Source organism: Tachysurus fulvidraco, chromosome 21 (assembly GCF_022655615.1).
Source record: "Tachysurus fulvidraco isolate hzauxx_2018 chromosome 21, HZAU_PFXX_2.0, whole genome shotgun sequence".
NCBI lineage: Eukaryota > Metazoa > Chordata > Actinopteri > Siluriformes > Bagridae > Tachysurus > Tachysurus fulvidraco.
Genome location: NC_062538.1, coordinates 22,128,405 through 22,146,522, shown reverse-complemented (window position 1 = coordinate 22,146,522; position 18,118 = coordinate 22,128,405). Strand labels below are relative to the sequence as shown.

The 18,118-nt window shown below is 44.5% G+C and overlaps 2 protein-coding genes across 4 annotated transcripts in view; both read left to right on the top strand.

The window, feature by feature from the left end:
* The first annotated feature begins 595 nt into the window (after positions 1-595).
* On the top strand, positions 596-11,480 carry dnajc21 (DnaJ heat shock protein family (Hsp40) member C21). Of its 2 annotated transcripts, none has more exons than XM_027148250.2 (13): positions 596-755; positions 876-999; positions 1,709-1,802; positions 2,965-3,088; positions 3,365-3,493; positions 4,057-4,361; positions 4,438-4,574; positions 4,797-4,884; positions 6,015-6,191; positions 9,770-9,818; positions 9,952-10,103; positions 10,370-10,454; positions 10,902-11,480. In XM_027148250.2, the coding sequence occupies exons 2-13, from the start codon at positions 903-905 to the stop codon at positions 11,055-11,057; spliced, it is 1,593 nt and encodes a 530-aa protein (XP_027004051.2). In that variant the 5' UTR covers positions 596-755; positions 876-902; the 3' UTR covers positions 11,058-11,480. The 2 variants fall into 2 exon arrangements, with proteins under 2 accessions (XP_027004051.2, XP_027004050.2); XM_027148249.2 differs by having other exon boundaries at positions 10,899-11,480.
* Positions 11,481-15,727: 4,247 nt separating this feature from the next.
* Positions 15,728-18,118, top strand: part of alpk2 (alpha-kinase 2) — a 10,679-nt gene continuing 8,288 nt past the window's right edge. Inside the window, exons 1-3 of one of the 2 annotated variants that reach the window (XM_047805963.1) lie at positions 15,728-15,822; positions 16,392-16,452; positions 17,404-18,118. The exon at positions 17,404-18,118 is cut by the window's right edge and continues 389 nt beyond it. In XM_047805963.1, the coding sequence (XP_047661919.1) occupies positions 17,658-18,118 (461 nt within the window). In that variant the 5' untranslated portion in view covers positions 15,728-15,822; positions 16,392-16,452; positions 17,404-17,657. Of the gene's footprint in view, positions 15,823-16,391; positions 16,467-17,403 lie in introns of both variants that reach the window. The other variant, XM_047805962.1, reaches the window with a different exon arrangement.

The window sequence follows — 18,118 nt, the reverse complement described above, 5'->3', positions numbered from 1 at the left end:
TTTAGATGCTTGACGTCTCAGTGCAAAAGAGTTTCATTACTTTGGAGAAACATTTAACCAAATCTGAATTGACGACATTATTCTGCCCCCTAGTGGATATCGGCTGATAAATCATTCTATGTTAATTCGGTGGATCGAAACCATCCTCTGTGTTATTAATGACACAAATTATTTAATCATAGTATTTAAGTTTATATAAAATGATCGCATCCAGCATTCAGTGCAATTTTGTGTACAATTAAAGTGATTTAAATTCCGCGTTGAATTGAATTTTACAGAGATGAGTGTTAGAGCTGTATATGTAATATATATGTAAATATACTTAATATGTAATAATGTAGTGATATGTAATATGTAATAATATGTAGTAATATGTATTAATATGTAATACAAATATGTAATATGTAATTTATTTAATTGGTTATATTTACGCCGTATGGAAGGTATGACTTAAGCTTACAATGCTAATAACAGCGAATTATGTCATGTTTTATCCTTAAGAAGCGTTATAAATAGAATAAAACGGAAATAGAATGGAAACACATTTTTATTTTAAATTACAAACTAATCAGGGAAAAGTTTTGGTGGCGTGGTAACCGGTGTCGCCCGGAGATGACGCCATTAGGCAAGCGCAGTGATGACGTCATCACCGGGCGACGCCGGTTAGCACATTGCAGATATACAGCAGTTAGCTGATTAGTGCTTGTTATTTTACAGAACTGACGGTCAGTGACCTGTTACTGCTTTATATAAAGGTAATAAACACTGACACATACTTATACGGTCATATTTAATGTTTAATGTGGACGTTTTTACACACGTATATATAAAACAGGCTGTTTAAGTCTCCTGTTTGTTGTGCTTTAATATTTCAGGTGTAAAAAAACTTTAATCTCGACCTCATGAAGTGTCATTACGAGGTGTTGGGGGTGAAAAGGGACGCTGGAGACGATGAGCTGAAGAAAACCTACCGCAAATTAGCTCTCAGATGGCATCCAGGTGGGGCAGGTCACAGGGGCAGGTCACAGGGGCTGTGGGGCAGGTCACAGTGGCAGGGGGCAGGTAACAGTGGCAGAAGGTCACAGGGGCAGGGTGGCAGAGCGGTGGGGGGCAGATAACAGTGGCAGAGGGTCATGGGGCAGGGAGGCAGAGGGGCAGGTCACAGGGGCGGTGGGCAGGCCACAGGTGGGCAGAGGGTCACGGGGCAGGTCACAGGTGGGCAGAGGGTCATGGGGCAGAAGGGCAGGTCACAGGCTCATAGGGGCAGGTCACAGGTTGCTCCTGTGGGTGCTCTTTATATTAATGTGCACATTACTGTTACTCCTACTACTTGCCTTAGAACAGCATGATATTGTGGATTTTCTATAAACATTAAATGTAACTACAAATGGATAAAATGTATGTTGTGTTGCTTCACCATCACCCCGTAAGCTGTACTGTAATAATAACACACACGGAGGTTTTTACCTCCTTAGGCTACTTTGGAAATGGGGATGAACACTTTTGGCCTGAGGTCATTGTATTTATTTCTTAATTTTACTTTTAATATCATAACATAAACACTTTTGTCTGCTTGGTAAAATAATGGAACATTAGTGAAAGCCAACACAGATCCTTTTTGGTCTGAAGGGGTGTACAAACTTTTGCTCTTGCTCTTGTTGTGATGATGTACCTCTCTGAGAGCAATAGAATGAATTTCTGGTTTCAGATAAGAACCTGGAGAACTCGGAGGAGGCAGCGGAGCAGTTTAAACTAATTCAGGCAGCGTATGATGTTCTCAGTGACCCACAGGAAAGAGCCTGGTGAGCGCCGCTTTAATTCATCATCTCACAGCACACTGTAAGATACAAACACGTTATCACGTCCTGGTGCACGTCAGCTGTGGGGAAAAGTGCAGAAGGTGGAGCTGTTAGAGCTGGACGTGTTAAACTGATGCTAGATTTAGTGCTGAGCTTTTACGCAAAGCACAAGTAAATAAAATGGAAATTTGTTTGAGGATTGCAGATGCATTCGTAATCCATTAGTGCCTCTTTAACATGTATTAAAACTTAAACCTTGTGATGCAACAGAAAATCCCTCAGTGCACCTTTAATACAGCCCAGAATCCCTCAGTGCTTCTTTAATACAGCCCACATTCCCTTAGCGTCCCTTTAATACACCCCAGAATCTCTTAGTGCCCCTTTAATAGAGCCCAGAATCCCTTAGTGCCCCTTAAATACAGCCCAGAATCCCTCAGTGCCCCTTTAATACAGCCCAGAGTCCCTCAGTGCACCTGAGGATTGCAGATGCATTCGTAATCCATTAGTGCCTTTTTAACATGTATTAAAACAAACCTTGTGATGCAACAGAAAATCCCTCAGTGAACCTTTAATACAGCCCAGAATCCCTTCGTGCCCCTTTAATACAGCCCAGAATCCCTTAGTGCCCCTTTAATACAGCCCAGAATCCCTTCGTGCCCCTTTAATACAGCCCAGAATCCCTTAGTGCCCCTTTAATACAGCCCAGAATCCCTTCGTGCCCCTTTAATACAACCCAGAATCCCTTAGTGCCCCTTTAATACAGCCCAGAATCCCTTAGTGCCCCTTCAATACAGCCCAGAATCCCTTAGTGCCCCTTTAATACAAACCAGAATCCCTTAGTGCCCCTTTAACACAGCCCAGAATCCCTCAGTGCCCCTTTAATACAGCCCAGAATACGTTAGTGCCCCTTTAATACAGCCCAGAATCCCTCAGTGCCCCTTTAATACAGCCCAGAGTCCATCAGTGCACCTTTAACACAGCCCAGAATTCCTCAGTGCACCTTTAACACAGCCCAGAATCCCTCAGTGCTCTTCAAACAAAAGCCCATGTTTCATATAAGACTTTGCTGATGAAAAGCTGGAGCTGATAACGATGTGTAGAGGATTATTATAAGTCCAGCAGTTCATTTCATCACCATCACGATCAGCTTTTGTTCTGTCTGAAGGTACGATAACCACCGGGAGGCGCTTTTGAAGGGCGGAGTCAGTGGAGATTACAATGACGACAGCATCGATCTCCTTCAGTACTTCACTGTAACCTGTTACTCAGGTTACGGAGATGACGAGCAGGTAAATGTGCCAATCAGAGGGAAGAGGTCATGAGGAAAAAGGACGTTAAAAAACGTTGCAGTACTACAAACGTCCACTAGGGGTCAGAAAAAGCGTGTAATTGCCCTGCAGCTCCTGTCAGTGCTGCTGTGCTGAAATTCACTTTAATCTCTCGTAACAGAAACTGGTTGTAATTGTTAATTAATAGTGAAATATCATGACTTACAAAAAACAGATTCATATCTTTTACATAATCTCGTTATAATTTTTGCCCTGTCTTGTCCTCCTCATCTGCAGGGCTTCTACACGGTGTACAGGAACCTGTTTGAGTCCATCGGCAAGGAGGAGCTGGAGCACAGTAAAGAGGAGGAGGACCAGAGCGAGGACTTTCCCTCATTCGGAGACTCTCAGAGCGACTACGATACGGTAACTGACTGCACTGTCATTTCTAGCATTCATGGTAACATTTATGTCCCGATGATGTGTGCAGATGGTCAGAGAGGTCGTTTTATGTTTATTCTAATCTTAAAGCCCTACGTCTTAATTTTAAAGCTACTCATTTTAAATAACGTTTATGTAATATTGCTCGGGATGCCGTCATGGCAACAGCAACACTAGTACCACGCTGCTTTAAAAATGATAAAATGTTGTGTTGATGGATAAAAAACCCCATAAACTCTAAGTATAATAGTCTCTATAATATAATATAATACAAACCCCGTCTCACTCTATGTGCACCTTTAATGTCATCCCTGAACAACTGCACTTTTAACGTAATACCTATTTATAAAAAAAACTTAAATACGCCGTGTGAAAGTTCGTAGAGCACCTTTAATGTGAGACAAACCCAAAATCACATACTGCACCTTTAAAGGGAAGAAATCGCAGGCTTCAGTGTGTGCAGTCGGTCAGAAGAGCACCAGATTTATGAAAACAGTTATTTATATATAATAAAGCTGCAGAAACATGGCGGCGTTTTATCGGTGCAGGTGGTGCACTTGTTCTACGGCTGCTGGCAGAGTTTCTGCACACGGAAAAACTTTGCATGGAAGGAGGAATACGACACTCGGCAGGCCTCAAACCGCTGGGAGAAAAGAGCCATGGAGAAAGAGAACAAAAAGACACGCGACAAGGCCAGGAAGGAACGCAGCGAGCTCGTGCGGCAGCTAGTGGCCTTCATTAGGAAACGAGACAAACGAGTGCAGGCTCACAGGAAACTGGTGGAGGAGCAGAATGCAGAAAAAGCAAAGAAGGTGGAGGAGCTGAGGAGGAAGCAGAAACTGGAGCAGGCTAAGTGAGCGTCTCTCTCTCTCTCTGGTTCCTCTCGGTCCCCTTTCTCCTCACTGACTCTTCATCTCTCCCTCTCTCAGGCTGGCGGAGGAATATAAGGAACAGAACTGGTCTGCGATGTCTGGACTGGAGCAGGAGCTGCAGCAGATGGAGCTTCAGTATGGACGAGATTTTGGAGACGTGGATGAGGAGCTTGAGGAGGACAGAGTGGAGACAGGTACACGCTAACGTTCTACACGTATCCGTACGACTCAGAATGTTTACTGGAGACATTAAACACTGCACCTTTAATACAGTGCCCAGATGTACACGTCCCATACTGCAGCTTTAATGTTACATAGATACGTTTGTTCACAGCATCTAAAGGTGATGAAAGTTTTTAAGTGAGTTTGTGAGGAATTTGTAGCTTTTGCTGATTCTTTTTCCCGCTCCGTGTCAGACGCTGTGGACGTCTCTGATAAGCTAGACGAGCTTTATGATGATCTTTACTGTCCTGCCTGTGACAAGTCCTTCAAAACGGACAAAGCGTTAGTAACTGTCCAAACACACACACACACGAACACACACATACACATATACGTACACATACACTCGCACAGACATACACACGCACACACGCACATGAACACATACACACACGAACACGTACACATATACACGCACACACACGAACACATACACGCACACACACATACACAAAAACACATACACGCACATGCTCAGACACACACGAACACACACATGCACACACACACACATACACAAAAACACATACACGCACATGCTCAGACACACACGAACACACACATGCACACACACACACGTACACAAAAACACATACACACACATGCTCAGACACACACGAACACACACATGCACACACACACACATACACAAAAACACATACACGCACATGCTCAGACACACACGAACACACACATGCACACACACACACATACACAAAAACACATACACGCACATGCTCAGACACACACGAACACACACATGCACACACACACATACACAAAAACACATACACGCACATGCTCAGACACACACGAACACACACATGCACACACACACACACACACAAAAACACACGTACATGCTTGCACACACACGCAAACACACACACATGCACTCACATGCACAAACACAAAAACACAAGCACACACGCAAACATGTGCACACACATTCTTGCACAGACATTCTTGCACACACACACGAATACACACACACCTGCTTGCACACACACACGAATACACACACACGCACACACGAATACACACACATGCTTGCACACACACACACGAATACACACACAGACACGAATATACACACACACATGCTTACATACACACACACGAACACACACACGTGCACAAACACACACACATGCACACACATGCTTGCACACACACACACGAATACACACACACATGCGCACACACACACATGCGCACACACACACACACATGATTGCACACACACACACACACACACATGAATACACACACACACACACACACACATGCCTGCACACACACACACACTCACACACACACATATGCTGGCACACACACACACATGAATACACACACATACAGAACTGTAACAGTGAATCTGTTTTTGATTTATTTGGTCCTCATTCACTCAGGATGAAGAACCACGATAAGTCCAAAAAGCACAGAGAGATGGTGGCTCTGCTACGGCAACAGCTCCAAGAGGAGGAAGAGGCACTGACTCTGAACTCGACACAAAGAAACCGTGAAGAAAACGAGGACGAAGAACAGGACGATAAAGATGAGGAGAGGGAGGATGAACCCAGACAGAAGTGCGTCACAGATCTGTGTCCCGTTTCCTTCCGCTGTGTCTGTGCTGTATTTCACTGTGCTGTGTTTCACTGTGCTCTGTGTTTCACTGTGCTCTGTGTTTCACTGTGCTCTGTGTTTCACTGTGCTCTGTGCTTCACTGCGCTGTTTCACTGTGCTTTGTTTCCTTCTGCTGTGTCTGTGCTGTGTTTCACTGTGCTGTGTTTCACTGTGCTGTTTCACTGTGCTCTGTGTTTCCTTCTGCTGTGTTTCACTATGTGCTGTGTTTCACCATGCTCTGTGTTTCACCGTGCTCTGTGTTTCACTGTGCTCTGTGTTTCACTGTGTTCTGAGTTTCCTTCTGCTGTGTTTCACTTTGCTGTGTTTCACTGTGCTCTGTGTTTCCTTCTGCTGTGTTTCACTGTGCTCTGTGTTTCACTGTGCTCTGTGTTTCACTGCGCTGTGTTTCACTGTGCGCTGTGTTTCACTGTGCGCTGTGTTTCACTGTGCTCTGTGTTTCACTGTGCTCTGTGTTTCACTGCGCTGTGTTTCACTGTGCTCTGTGTTTCACTGTGCTCTGTTTCCTTCTGCTGTGTTTCACTGTGCTCTGTGTTTGACTGTGCTCTGTGTTTGACTGTGCTCTGTGTTTGACTGTGGTCTGTGTTTGACTGTGGTCTGTGTTTCACTGTGGTCTGTGTTTCACTGTGGTCTGTGTTTCACTGCTCTGTGTTTCACTGTGCGCTGTGTTTCACTGTGCGCTGTGTTTCACTGCGATCTGTGTTTCACTGTGCTCTGTGTTTCACTGTGCTCTGTGTTTCACTGTGCTCTGTGTTTCACTCTGCGCTCTGTGTTTCACTATGCGCTCTGTGTTTCACTATGCGCTCTGTGTTTCACTGTGCTCTGTGTTTCACTGTGCTCTGATTCCTTCTGCTGTGTTTCACTGTGCTCTGTGTTTCACTGTGCTGTGTTTGACTGTGCTCTGTTTCACTGTGGTCTGTGTTTCACTGTGGTCTGTGTTTCACTGTGCGCTGTGTTTCACTGTGCTGTGTTTCACTGTGCGCTGTGTTTCACTGTGCTCTGTGTTTCACTGTGCGCTGTGTTTCACTATGCGCTCTGTGTTTCACTATGCGCTCTGTGTTTCACTGTGCTCTGTGTTTCACTGCGCTGTGTTTCACTGTGCTCTGTGTTTCACTGCGCTGTGTTTCACTGCGCTGTGTTTCACTGCGCTGTGTTTCACTGCGCTGTGTTTCACTATGCGCTCTGTGTTTCACTATGCGCTCTGTGTTTCACTGTGCGCTCTGTGTTTCACTGTGCTCTGTGTTTCACTGTGCTCTGTGTTTCACTGTGCTCTGTGCTTCACTGTGCTCTTTGTTTCCTTCTGCTGTGTCTGTGCTGTGTTTCACTGTGCTCTGTGTTTCCTTCTGCTGTGTTTCACTATGTGCTGTGTTTCACCGTGCTCTGTGTTTCACTGTGCTCTGTGTTTCACTGTGTTCTGTGTTTCCTTCTGCTGTGTTTCAATGTGCGCTGTGTTTCACTTTGCTGTGTTTCACTGTGCTCTGTGTTTCCTTCTGCTGTGTTTCACTGTGCTCTGTGTTTCACTGCGTTGTGTTTCACTGTGCTCTGTGTTTCACTGTGCTCTGTTTCCTTCTGCTGTGTTTCACTGTGCTCTGTTTCCTTCTGCTGTGTTTCACTGTGCTCTGTGTTTGACTGTGCTCTGTTTCACTGTGCGCTGTGTTTCACTGTGCGCTGTGTTTCACTGTGCTCTGTGTTTCACTGTGCGCTGTGTTTCACTGTGCTCTGTGTTTCCTTCTGCTGTGTTTCACTGTGCTCTGTGTTTCACTGCGCTGTTTCACTGTGCGCTGTGTTTAACTGTGGTCTGTGTTTCACTGTGCGCTGTGTTTCACTGTGCTCTGTGTTTCACTGTGCTCTGTGTTTCACTGTGCGCTGTGTTTCACTGCGCTGTGTTTCACTATGCGCTCTGTGTTTCACTGTGCTCTGTGTTTCACTGCGCTGTGTTTCACTGCGCTCTGTTTCACTATGCGCTCTGTGTTTTACTGTGCTCTGTGTTTCACTGTGCTCTGTGTTTCACTGTGCTCTGTGCTTCACTGCACTGTGTTTCACTGTGCTCTTTGTTTCCTTCTGCTGTGTCTGTGCTGTGTTTCACTGTGCTCTGTGTTTCCTTCTGCTGTGTTTCACTATGTGCTGTGTTTCACCGTGCTCTGTGTTTCACTGTGCTCTGTGTTTCACTGTGTTCTGTGTTTCCTTCTGCTGTGTTTCAATGTGCGCTGTGTTTCACTTTGCTGTGTTTCACTGTGCTCTGTGTTTCCTTCTGCTGTGTTTCACTGTGCTGTGTTTCACTGCGCTGTGTTTCACTGTGCTCTGTGTTTCACTGTGCTCTGTTTCCTTCTGCTGTGTTTCACTGTGCTCTGTGTTTCACTGTGCTCTGTGTTTGACTGTGCTCTGTTTCACTGTGCGCTGTGTTTCACTGTGCGCTGTGTTTCACTGTGCTCTGTGTTTCACTGTGCTCTGTGTTTCACTGTGCTCTGTGTTTCACTGTGCGCTGTGTTTCACTGTGCTCTGTGTTTCCTTCTGCTGTGTTTCACTGTGCTCTGTGTTTCACTGCGCTGTTTCACTGTGCTCTGTGTTTCACTGTGCTGTGTTTCACTGTGCTCTGTGTTTCACTGTGCTCTGATTCCTTCTGCTGTGTTTCACTGTGCTCTGTGTTTGACTGTGCTCTGTTTCACTGTGGTCTGTGTTTCACTGTGGTCTGTGTTTCACTGTGCGCTGTGTTTCACTGCTCTGTGTTTCACTGTGCTGTGTTTCACTGTGCTCTGTGTTTCACTATGCGCTCTGTGTTTCACTATGCGCTCTGTGTTTCACTGTGCTCTGTGTTTCACTGCGCTGTGTTTCACTGTGCGCTCTGTGTTTCACTGCGCTGTGTTTCACTGCGCTCTGTTTCACTATGCGCTCTGTGTTTCACTGTGCTCTGTGTTTCACTGTGCTGTGTTTCACTGTGCTCTGTGCTTCACTGCACTGTGTTTCACTGTGCTCTTTGTTTCCTTCTGCTGTGTCTGTGCTGTGTTTCACTGTGTTCTGTGTTTCCTTCTGCTGTGTTTCAATGTGCGCTGTGTTTCACTTTGCTGTGTTTCACTGTGCTCTGTGTTTTCTTCTGCTGTGTTTCACTGTGCACTGTGTTTCACTGCGCTGTGTTTCACTGTGCTCTGTGTTTCACTGTGCTCTGTTTCCTTCCGCTGTGTTTCACTGTGCTCTGTGTTTCACTGTGCTCTGTGTTTGACTGTGCTCTGTTTCACTGTGCGCTGTGTTTCACTGTGCGCTGTGTTTCACTGTGCTCTGTGTTTCACTGTGCTCTGTGTTTCACTGTGCGCTGTGTTTCACTGTGCTCTGTGTTTCCTTCTGCTGTGTTTCACTGTGCTCTGTGTTTCACTGTGCTGTGTTTCACTGTGCGCTGTGTTTCACTTTGCTGTGTTTCACTGTGCGCTCTGTGTTTCTGTGTTTCACTGTGCTCTGTGTTTCACTGCGCTGAGCCACAATAGGTTCAGTGTCTCAGACTGGTTTAACATGTAAATGTACCTGATTGCAGGTTGTCAAAGAAACAGAAGAAGAAGAAGCGACAGCAGAAAAACATGAATGTAAGTGTTTACGTCTGTCTCAGGATCCGAGTGAGAAACTTTTACCACCTTACATTTATCCTCAAGGTCTGTGTGTTCACATAGAAATGAGTGAGTGGAGGTTTAAACGTCTTCCTCATTTCTATCACCACAGAACCTCCCAGAAAAGCCAGTGTCCGAGAGTCCGACTCCAGACGCCACCACTGTCATCGGTCCTGTAAACCAATCAGTCAACGAGGACGAGCTGCTCGGCTCCGAGGAGGCTGCAGAGGAAGCGAAGAAAGACGACGTCGAACCCAATAAAAGGTGACACCGAATAGTTTAAAACTGCAGTTTGTGTCTCGTGGCTCGGTTTATAAAACTCCCTGCAACCGAAACACAGCTTGTTTGAATCGAATCACTTCCTGCAAATGAGTCGATTCGGAGTTGAATCACTTTCAAACTGAGACTGCCTCAGCTACTCTGAGTGTGTTCTGATGGGACTACAGAGCTGCACTGAGCAGGAGAACACACTGTGCTTCTGTTCTTATGAAGGAAACGCTGCAGATTTTAACCCATGTTGTTTTTTCCAGCTCTGGAAAGATGAAAGGCAAGAAAGCTGGAAAAGACTCCAAGAAGAGCAACAATGCCAACGGAGGTGGAGACACCAACCAAGAGGTGTGTTTATGTGAGAGCGTGTGAGCACGTGTGTGTGCGTGTGTGTGAGCACGCGTGCCTAAGCGTGTGTATGTGTGTGTGAGCATGTGTCTGAGCGTGTGTGTGAGCATGCGTCTCTGCGCGTGTGAGCATGTGTGTGTTTGAGAGCGAGTGTGTGTGAGTGCGTGTGTGTGTGTGAGTGCGTGTGTGTGAACGTGTGTGCGCGTGAGCATGTGAGCGTGTGTGTGTGTGTTTGAGAGCGTGTGTGAGCATGTGTCTGTTTGTGAGCGTGTGTGGGTGTTTGAGAGCGTGTGTGTATTTGAGAGCGTGTGTGAGTGTACTGTAATACTATTTATACAGTAAAATCTGACATCTTGCGCTCTTTCCTCCATTCTTTTCTGATCCCCTTTTGCTGTTGATCTTTGCTGCTCTCTCTCTCTCTCTCTCTCTCTCTCTCTCTCTCAGCAGAAGGAGGTGAACCTGCGCTGTGTTATCTGCCGTTTTGAGTTCACCACCAGGAACAAACTGTTTGATCACCTGAAGACAACGGGACACGCCACAGCGCTGCCGTCCAATGGCTGTATAAACACTAAGAGCAAGAAGGAGAAGAGGAAGAACAGATGACTAGAGCATCATCATCATCATCTTTAAAATGACTAAGACTTAAGCAGATTCAGAGCATGTATGTGTGTGTGCGTGCGTGTGTGTGTGTGCATGTGTGTGCGTGTGTTTGTGTCTGCGTATGCGTGTGTGTGTGTGTGTGTGCGCGCTCATCCTACAAGCTGTTGTTTAGGACTTGTCACACACACACACATACAGATCACACAGTACAACACACAGTAAGTGTAAAAGCGCTGCACTTCTTCACAACACACACATTTGCTCTCTGTGAGAGAAAGTAGAACTTAAAAAGTGAGAAAAATCATTTTTGCTGTTCATAAACTCGTGATTATAAAATGTAACTCAAAAATGTAGAAACTCATTAAAGTTTGCATTAAAAAAAAGCTTCATCTGGAAACAAGAACGTTGCTATGGCAACAAAACGAATTTCTGTTGTTGTGTTTATTTCTAACAGAATGAAACCTAAAGCTCAGTTTAAAGCGTCTGTTTCTGTTCGTCTTCTGCACTGACAGCCACCAACAACGTCCTGAACTCAGGGCTAAACCACAGTCAGTGATGTGCACAAATTATTTTCTGTAACAGACGCCTGAGAAGGTGAGAGTTACCGATACAGCTGCGTCCTGCGTCTCTAATAAAGTCTCCGGTTATTTACCAAATCTTTATTCCTCCGATTTATAAAATGTCCTCTTTCACGTCGAATCTCGCCGCTGTTCTCTTCACTGGTTTATAAATGTCTGATCGTTTAAATCTTTAATTCTAAGATCAGATTATTTATTTTAAGCTTAAAGTGGATCGAAGGTGTTATGATGTGTCCAGGTGAACAAATGCATTTAAAGTTCTCTCATTTCTTTCTTATTTATAAAGATAACCTGTCTTTTGTCCCTCGGTCCCCCGAGTAAACGAGTCGTACACAATGTTACCTGGTTTTGGTCAGAAATAATAACGAAGCTGTTTGTGTGTGTGTGTAACCCTTCTGCTGCACAACGTACAGACAAGAACAGTAAAGGTGTGGAATATTGTTAAAGCATTAAACACACACACACACACACACACTGCTGGGGATAAATTTAACTTTCTGCAGTAAGCTGATACACCTGCCACTGTATACACACACACACACAGATGTGGAGCTTAGTGAGTTATATTTTGAAATCAACACATGCGAAAGACTTCAATGTTTTATGGGAGAATAAACAACACACACACATACCATGAAGTCATACAGTGTGTGTGTGCGCACAGGTGTGTATTTATGCACACACACAAAAAACTAATGTCTTGTGTTTATTTTATACCCAAATATAACACTTACCATAACATGAGTTTGAGTGACACACACACACAGTATAGGTGGTCTTACAAAGCAGGTGTGTGTGTATGTGTGTGTTTCTAATTCCTTTAAAACCCTGATAAGTCAGTAGAGAAGTGAACAGGAGCAGTTATCACTTTGTGTTCCACTGATAAACATCTGCTTTATTTTAAACTGAGCACTAAATTTAAAATGATGTCAAAACTGTAAGAACTCTCTCAGACCCTGCAAACTGCACACACACGGTTTCTAATGGGGAAGATGCTGTGTGTGTGTGTGTGTGTGTGTGTGTGTGTGTGTGTGTGTATGTGTGTGTGTGTAAAATCACAACTATGCTTAGCATGTGAAAAGGTCGAAAGATCTATTGACCTACAATCTTCACACCTGTTCATGTTTAACTCTCTGTGTGTGTGTGTGTGTGTGTGTGTGTGTGTGTGTGTGTGTGTGTGTGTGTATTTAGAGTTATGTTCTGTGAGTTCACCCAGCAACTGTTCTATTCAAACTCAAACACACACACAGGAACAACTGAGTAAGTGTCTTAAGCTAACAAGCTCACCTGTCCTCATAACAAGCACAGGGTCACACACACACACACACACACACACACACACACACACACACACACACACACACACATGCACACACACACACACACACACACAGAGTGATGTAATCGTTTAGATGTTTCATGGCCTGTCATCCATCTAGACAGCAACACAGTATTAGTATTAAACATATTTACATCCCAGTGATACAGAATTCTGGATTGTGATTGGTCAGAAGGTAACATCTTCCTAATACCTCATGGTTTCTATAGTAACAGCTCAGTTGGTTCGTACTTGTGTGTGAGAGAGAGCTGTTACAGCCACTGAGAGATTGACACAGAGACAGAAAGACAGACAGATAGAAAAGAAGCTACTCTGCAAAGCTGAAGGTTTTCAGCTAACAATCCTGCATCAGTGTGAAAAGGCCTGTAAGACATCACACATTAGAGACCGGCCACCTAAAGACTGTAACAGATGCTGATGCCCTACAGGTTACCTACTGAGCAAACAGAGCAGTGGACCATGCAGTCAACATTGGGCTGCACTACAATCTGCAACACCTCGACTGTCCAGGGACATACGGATTAGGGTTAGGGTTAGTGTTAGGATTAGGATTAGGGTTGGAGTTAGGATTAGGGTTAGGATTAGGGTTGGGATTTAGGATTAGGGTTAGGATTAGGGTTGGGGATAGGATAAGGGTTGGGATTAGGATTAGGGTTGGGGCTAGGATTAGGGTTGGGGATGGGTTTAGGGTTGGGGTTAGGATTAGGAGAAGGTTGGGGTTAGGGTTAGGATTAGGGATGGGGTTAGGGTTGGGATTAGGGTTGGGGATGGGTTTAGGGTTGGGGTTAGGATTAGGGTTAATGTTAGGGTTGGTGTTAGGGTTAGTGTTAGGATTAGGGTTAGTGTTAGGATTAGGGTTAGGAATAGAGTTAGGATTAGGGTTAGGAATAGAGTTAGGATTAGGGTTAGGAATAGAGTTAGGATTAGAGTTAGGGTTAGGGTTGGTGTTAGGGTTAGTGTTAGGATTAGGAATAGAGTTAGGGTTAGGCTTAGGATTAGGGTTAGTGATAGCATTAGGGTTAGTGTTAGGATTAGGATTAGTGCTAGCATTAGGATTAGGGTTAGTGTTAGGATTAGGGTTAGGATTAGGGTTAGGGTTAGGGTTCGATTCTGCCCGGATTCTCTTTGTTGACTTCAGTTTGGATTTTAATACAATAATTCCGGAAATTCTCGACTCCAAACCCCCTTCCATCTCTCAGTAGATCACCAGCTTCCTGATAGGCAGGAAATAGGTGACACTGTGAGGTTTTACATCCAGTATTCGGACAATCAGCAACTGGCGCTCCTCAGGGGTGTGTCCTCTCCCCACTGCTAAACTCCTGAAATTTTCAGAGGATACTACGCTCATCGGTCTCATCCAAGATGGCGACAAGTCTGCATACCGGCAGGAGGTGAAGCGGCCGGTGTTACGGTGCAGTCAGAACAGTCTAGAGCTAAACACCCTCAAACCCCTGTGGGGACCTTCATGTTTCTGTTCACTACCATTTCCTAAGACCTGAATTGGGAGTCCAACATAATCTCCATCATCCAAAAGGCCCAGCAGAGGAAGTACTTTCTACGTCAACTAAGTAAGTTTGCTCTGTCACAGGAGCTGTTGGTGCTGTTCTATACTGCTGTCACTGAATCTGTCCTGTTCACATCCATCACCATCTGGTTTGGAGCAGCAACAAAGCAGTGCCCCCCCTGCCCACCCCCAGGACTTGTACCATACAAGAACCAGAACCTGGGACAGACAGACAGACAGACAGACAGACAGACAGGCAGACAGACAGACAGACAGGCAGACAGACACCTATATAGATATACAGATATATAAACAGACAGACAGGTATATAGATATACAGATATATAAACAGACAGACAGACAGACAGACAGGCAGACAGACAGACAGACAGGTATATAGATATACAGATATATAAACAGACAGACAGACAGGCAGACAGACAGACAGACAGGTATATAGATATACAGATATATAAACAGACAGACAGACAGACAGACAGGCAGACAGACAGACAGACAGGCAGACAGACAGTATAGATATACAGATATATAAACAGACAGATAGTCAGACAGACAGACAGACAGACAGACAGGTATATAGATATACAGATATATAAACAGACAGATAGTCAGACAGACAGACAGACAGACAGACAGACAGACAGGTATATAGATATACAGATATATAAACAGACAGATATACACAAACACATACAGACAAATCATTTCCCTAAAACAGCACAATTCATTCTTATAAAAGATCGACGGCCCGTTTTCTGTGTTTATTTACATTAAATCTCATTAGTTCCTGTTTTAACTTCCATCCTAGCAGCTAAACGAGTCGCTCCATCACCGGCATGTCTTTATTCTCTCTCTTGCATAAACTATACTGTTACTATAGAAACGATAAGATTGAAGTTAATACATTAATACAAAAATGTGATTACTGTCTGAGCTGCTGCTAATCATCACCACAAATATGACCAATCAGAATACAGAGATTTGTGTGTTTCCTGCACACACACACACACACACACACACACACACACACACACTCATCTGTGATCACGGAGACTTGACGTCTCATCACAGGGAACGCAAAACAAGTCTTGTGTATGGAGCCTATGGATGTTTCCCAATCCTGAGGGTGAAAGTGGGGCAAATATAGCTGAGGGGTGTTAAGTGCCCTGGCTCGGCACATGTCCACACTATCAAGTAACTCATTTTGTACTTACGGGGGCAAAAAGAGATAAAAATAAGCCCCAAACCCCCAACATCCACTGGCTTTAGATGAACATACTGTGAGTCTCTGTGCTCAGTTTAATCACTGATTCGGATGTGAAAAAGGTATGTAATTGTGTGTGTGTGTGTGTGTGTGTGTGTGTGTGTGTGTGTGTGTGTGTGCGTTTGAGTGTGTGTGTCTGTGTGAGTGTGTGTGTGTGTGTGTTTGAGTGTGTGTGTGTGTCTGTGTGAGTGTCTGTGTGATTGTGTGTGTGTGTTTGAGTGTGTGTGTTTGTGTGTATGTGTGTGTTTGAATGTGTGTGTGTGTTTGAGTGTGTGTGTGTGTGTGTTTGTGTGTGTGTGAGAGAGAGAGATGTGTCTAAATGAATATCCAAACTATTTGAACTTAGTAAGAAAAGATTTACATGTTATATATAAAGTGTGTAGTTTATAGTGAGACTGTAATGAACAGGTCATGATGTCCACACATCAGGTGTGTTATGAGTCCAGGGTCTTTCTCTCAGTGGTAGGGGTCTCTGTATATTTGCAAACAAAAGTCACTCTTACTGAGTCACTCTTACTGAGTCACTCTTACTGAGTCACTCTTACTACTCAGTGCTTGACCAAATCACATGCGGCTCTGTGTTGTGTTTGTGTGTGTGTTTATGTTGTGTTACATCTCAGTGTCTCTACAGGTGGAGCTTCGTGTAGATTATTACATCCTTACATGAACAATGGACAACAGTATTAAAGCCTGTCAGTGCAGCTGGGTAACACACACACACACACACACACACACACACACACACACACACACACACACACACACACACACACAAGCACACACACGCCCACACACACAAACACACACACACACAAACACACACACACACACACAAACACACAAACACACACACACTCACAAGCACACACACACATACACACACACACACACACACACACACACACACACACACACACACACACATATATATATATATAATATACAATCTATATCATTAATCTAAAATTAAGAATCAATCAGATGAGATCTGAGATTTAGGACTTTGTTTCAGCTACGATGCATCTTATTATTCCCTCTGTCCTTCATTAACCACGTCACCGTTCCCTCCGTTCTCGTCAGAAAGATAAGAATAGAATCATTTGGGATTTTAAAACATAAACGTTACAAGTGGATAAATTGCTATAAACTCTAAGGAGATGATCTCAGACAACAAATCACTGCAAAATCTTCAATTATTTTGTTTATTACTGTATATGTATATCTGGGGGGGGGACACGGTGGCTTAGTGGTCAGCACGTTCGCCTCACACCTCCAGGGTCGGGGGTTCGATTCCCACCTCCACCTTGTGTGTGTGGAGTTTGCATGTTCTCCCCGTGCCTCGGGGGTTTCCTCCGGGTACTCCGGTTTCCTCCCCCGGTCCAAAGACATGCATGGTAGGTTGATTGGCATCTCTGGAAAATTGTCCGTAGTGTGTGTGTATGAGTGAATGAGAGTGTGTGTGTGCCCTGTGATGGGTTGGCACTCCGTCCAGGGTGTATCCTGCCTCGATGCCCGATGACGCCTGAGATAGACACAGGCTCCCCGTGACCCGAGTAGTTCGGATAAGCGGTAGAAGATGAATGAATATGTATATCTAATCTGGTGTTGTTTTTTTTGCATTTTCCTCTTTGTGTTCATCTTAGGAGACGAATACACAGCGAGCGTTGGCGAGGAAATGACACCGGATCTGATCGACTCTCTTACTTACTAAACTAAAACTGGAAATGTGTAGATAAGCTTTGTATCCAGATTCCTGCTCAGGATCTTTCAGCAGATAGGAACAAGTGGCTGGAGTCGGAGTCGGGGTCACCGGTGGTCCTATTTTGAGCCAGAAGATTGTGAGAAAGGAAGATATCAATACAAGCTCCCTGTCTGCCTCTGATCTGGTATTACGAGCATGTCAGAAGGAACAGATGGGAATGGAGGCTCGGTGGAGAATGTGACATCTCAGGATATTAAAGCTGATGGAGATAAATCGAATACCATCCCAAAAGGTCATCGGAATGCAAATGTGAATCCAAATGACGGCATGACATCAAAGAATAAAGAGACCGAAGTACCTGAGAACAGCCAGTGCCAAAAGGGTGGAAGTACAGAACCTACAAATACGCCATCCCGGGATGAGTCACCGTGGCTGGACCCCAACACTGAGACCACCACGATAGATGACATACCAAACACCGAATTCTATCCCACCTGGATTAGCGGAACTGTTTATAACGCTGACACACACAGAAATTACTTCATGGATGAAGCAATCCATCATGTCGACCCTATACAGGCTACAGCTGCTGGAGAGACTGTGGAAAGCTTTTATCATCCCGGATCTGATATATACGAGTTTGTAACGGAGACAGT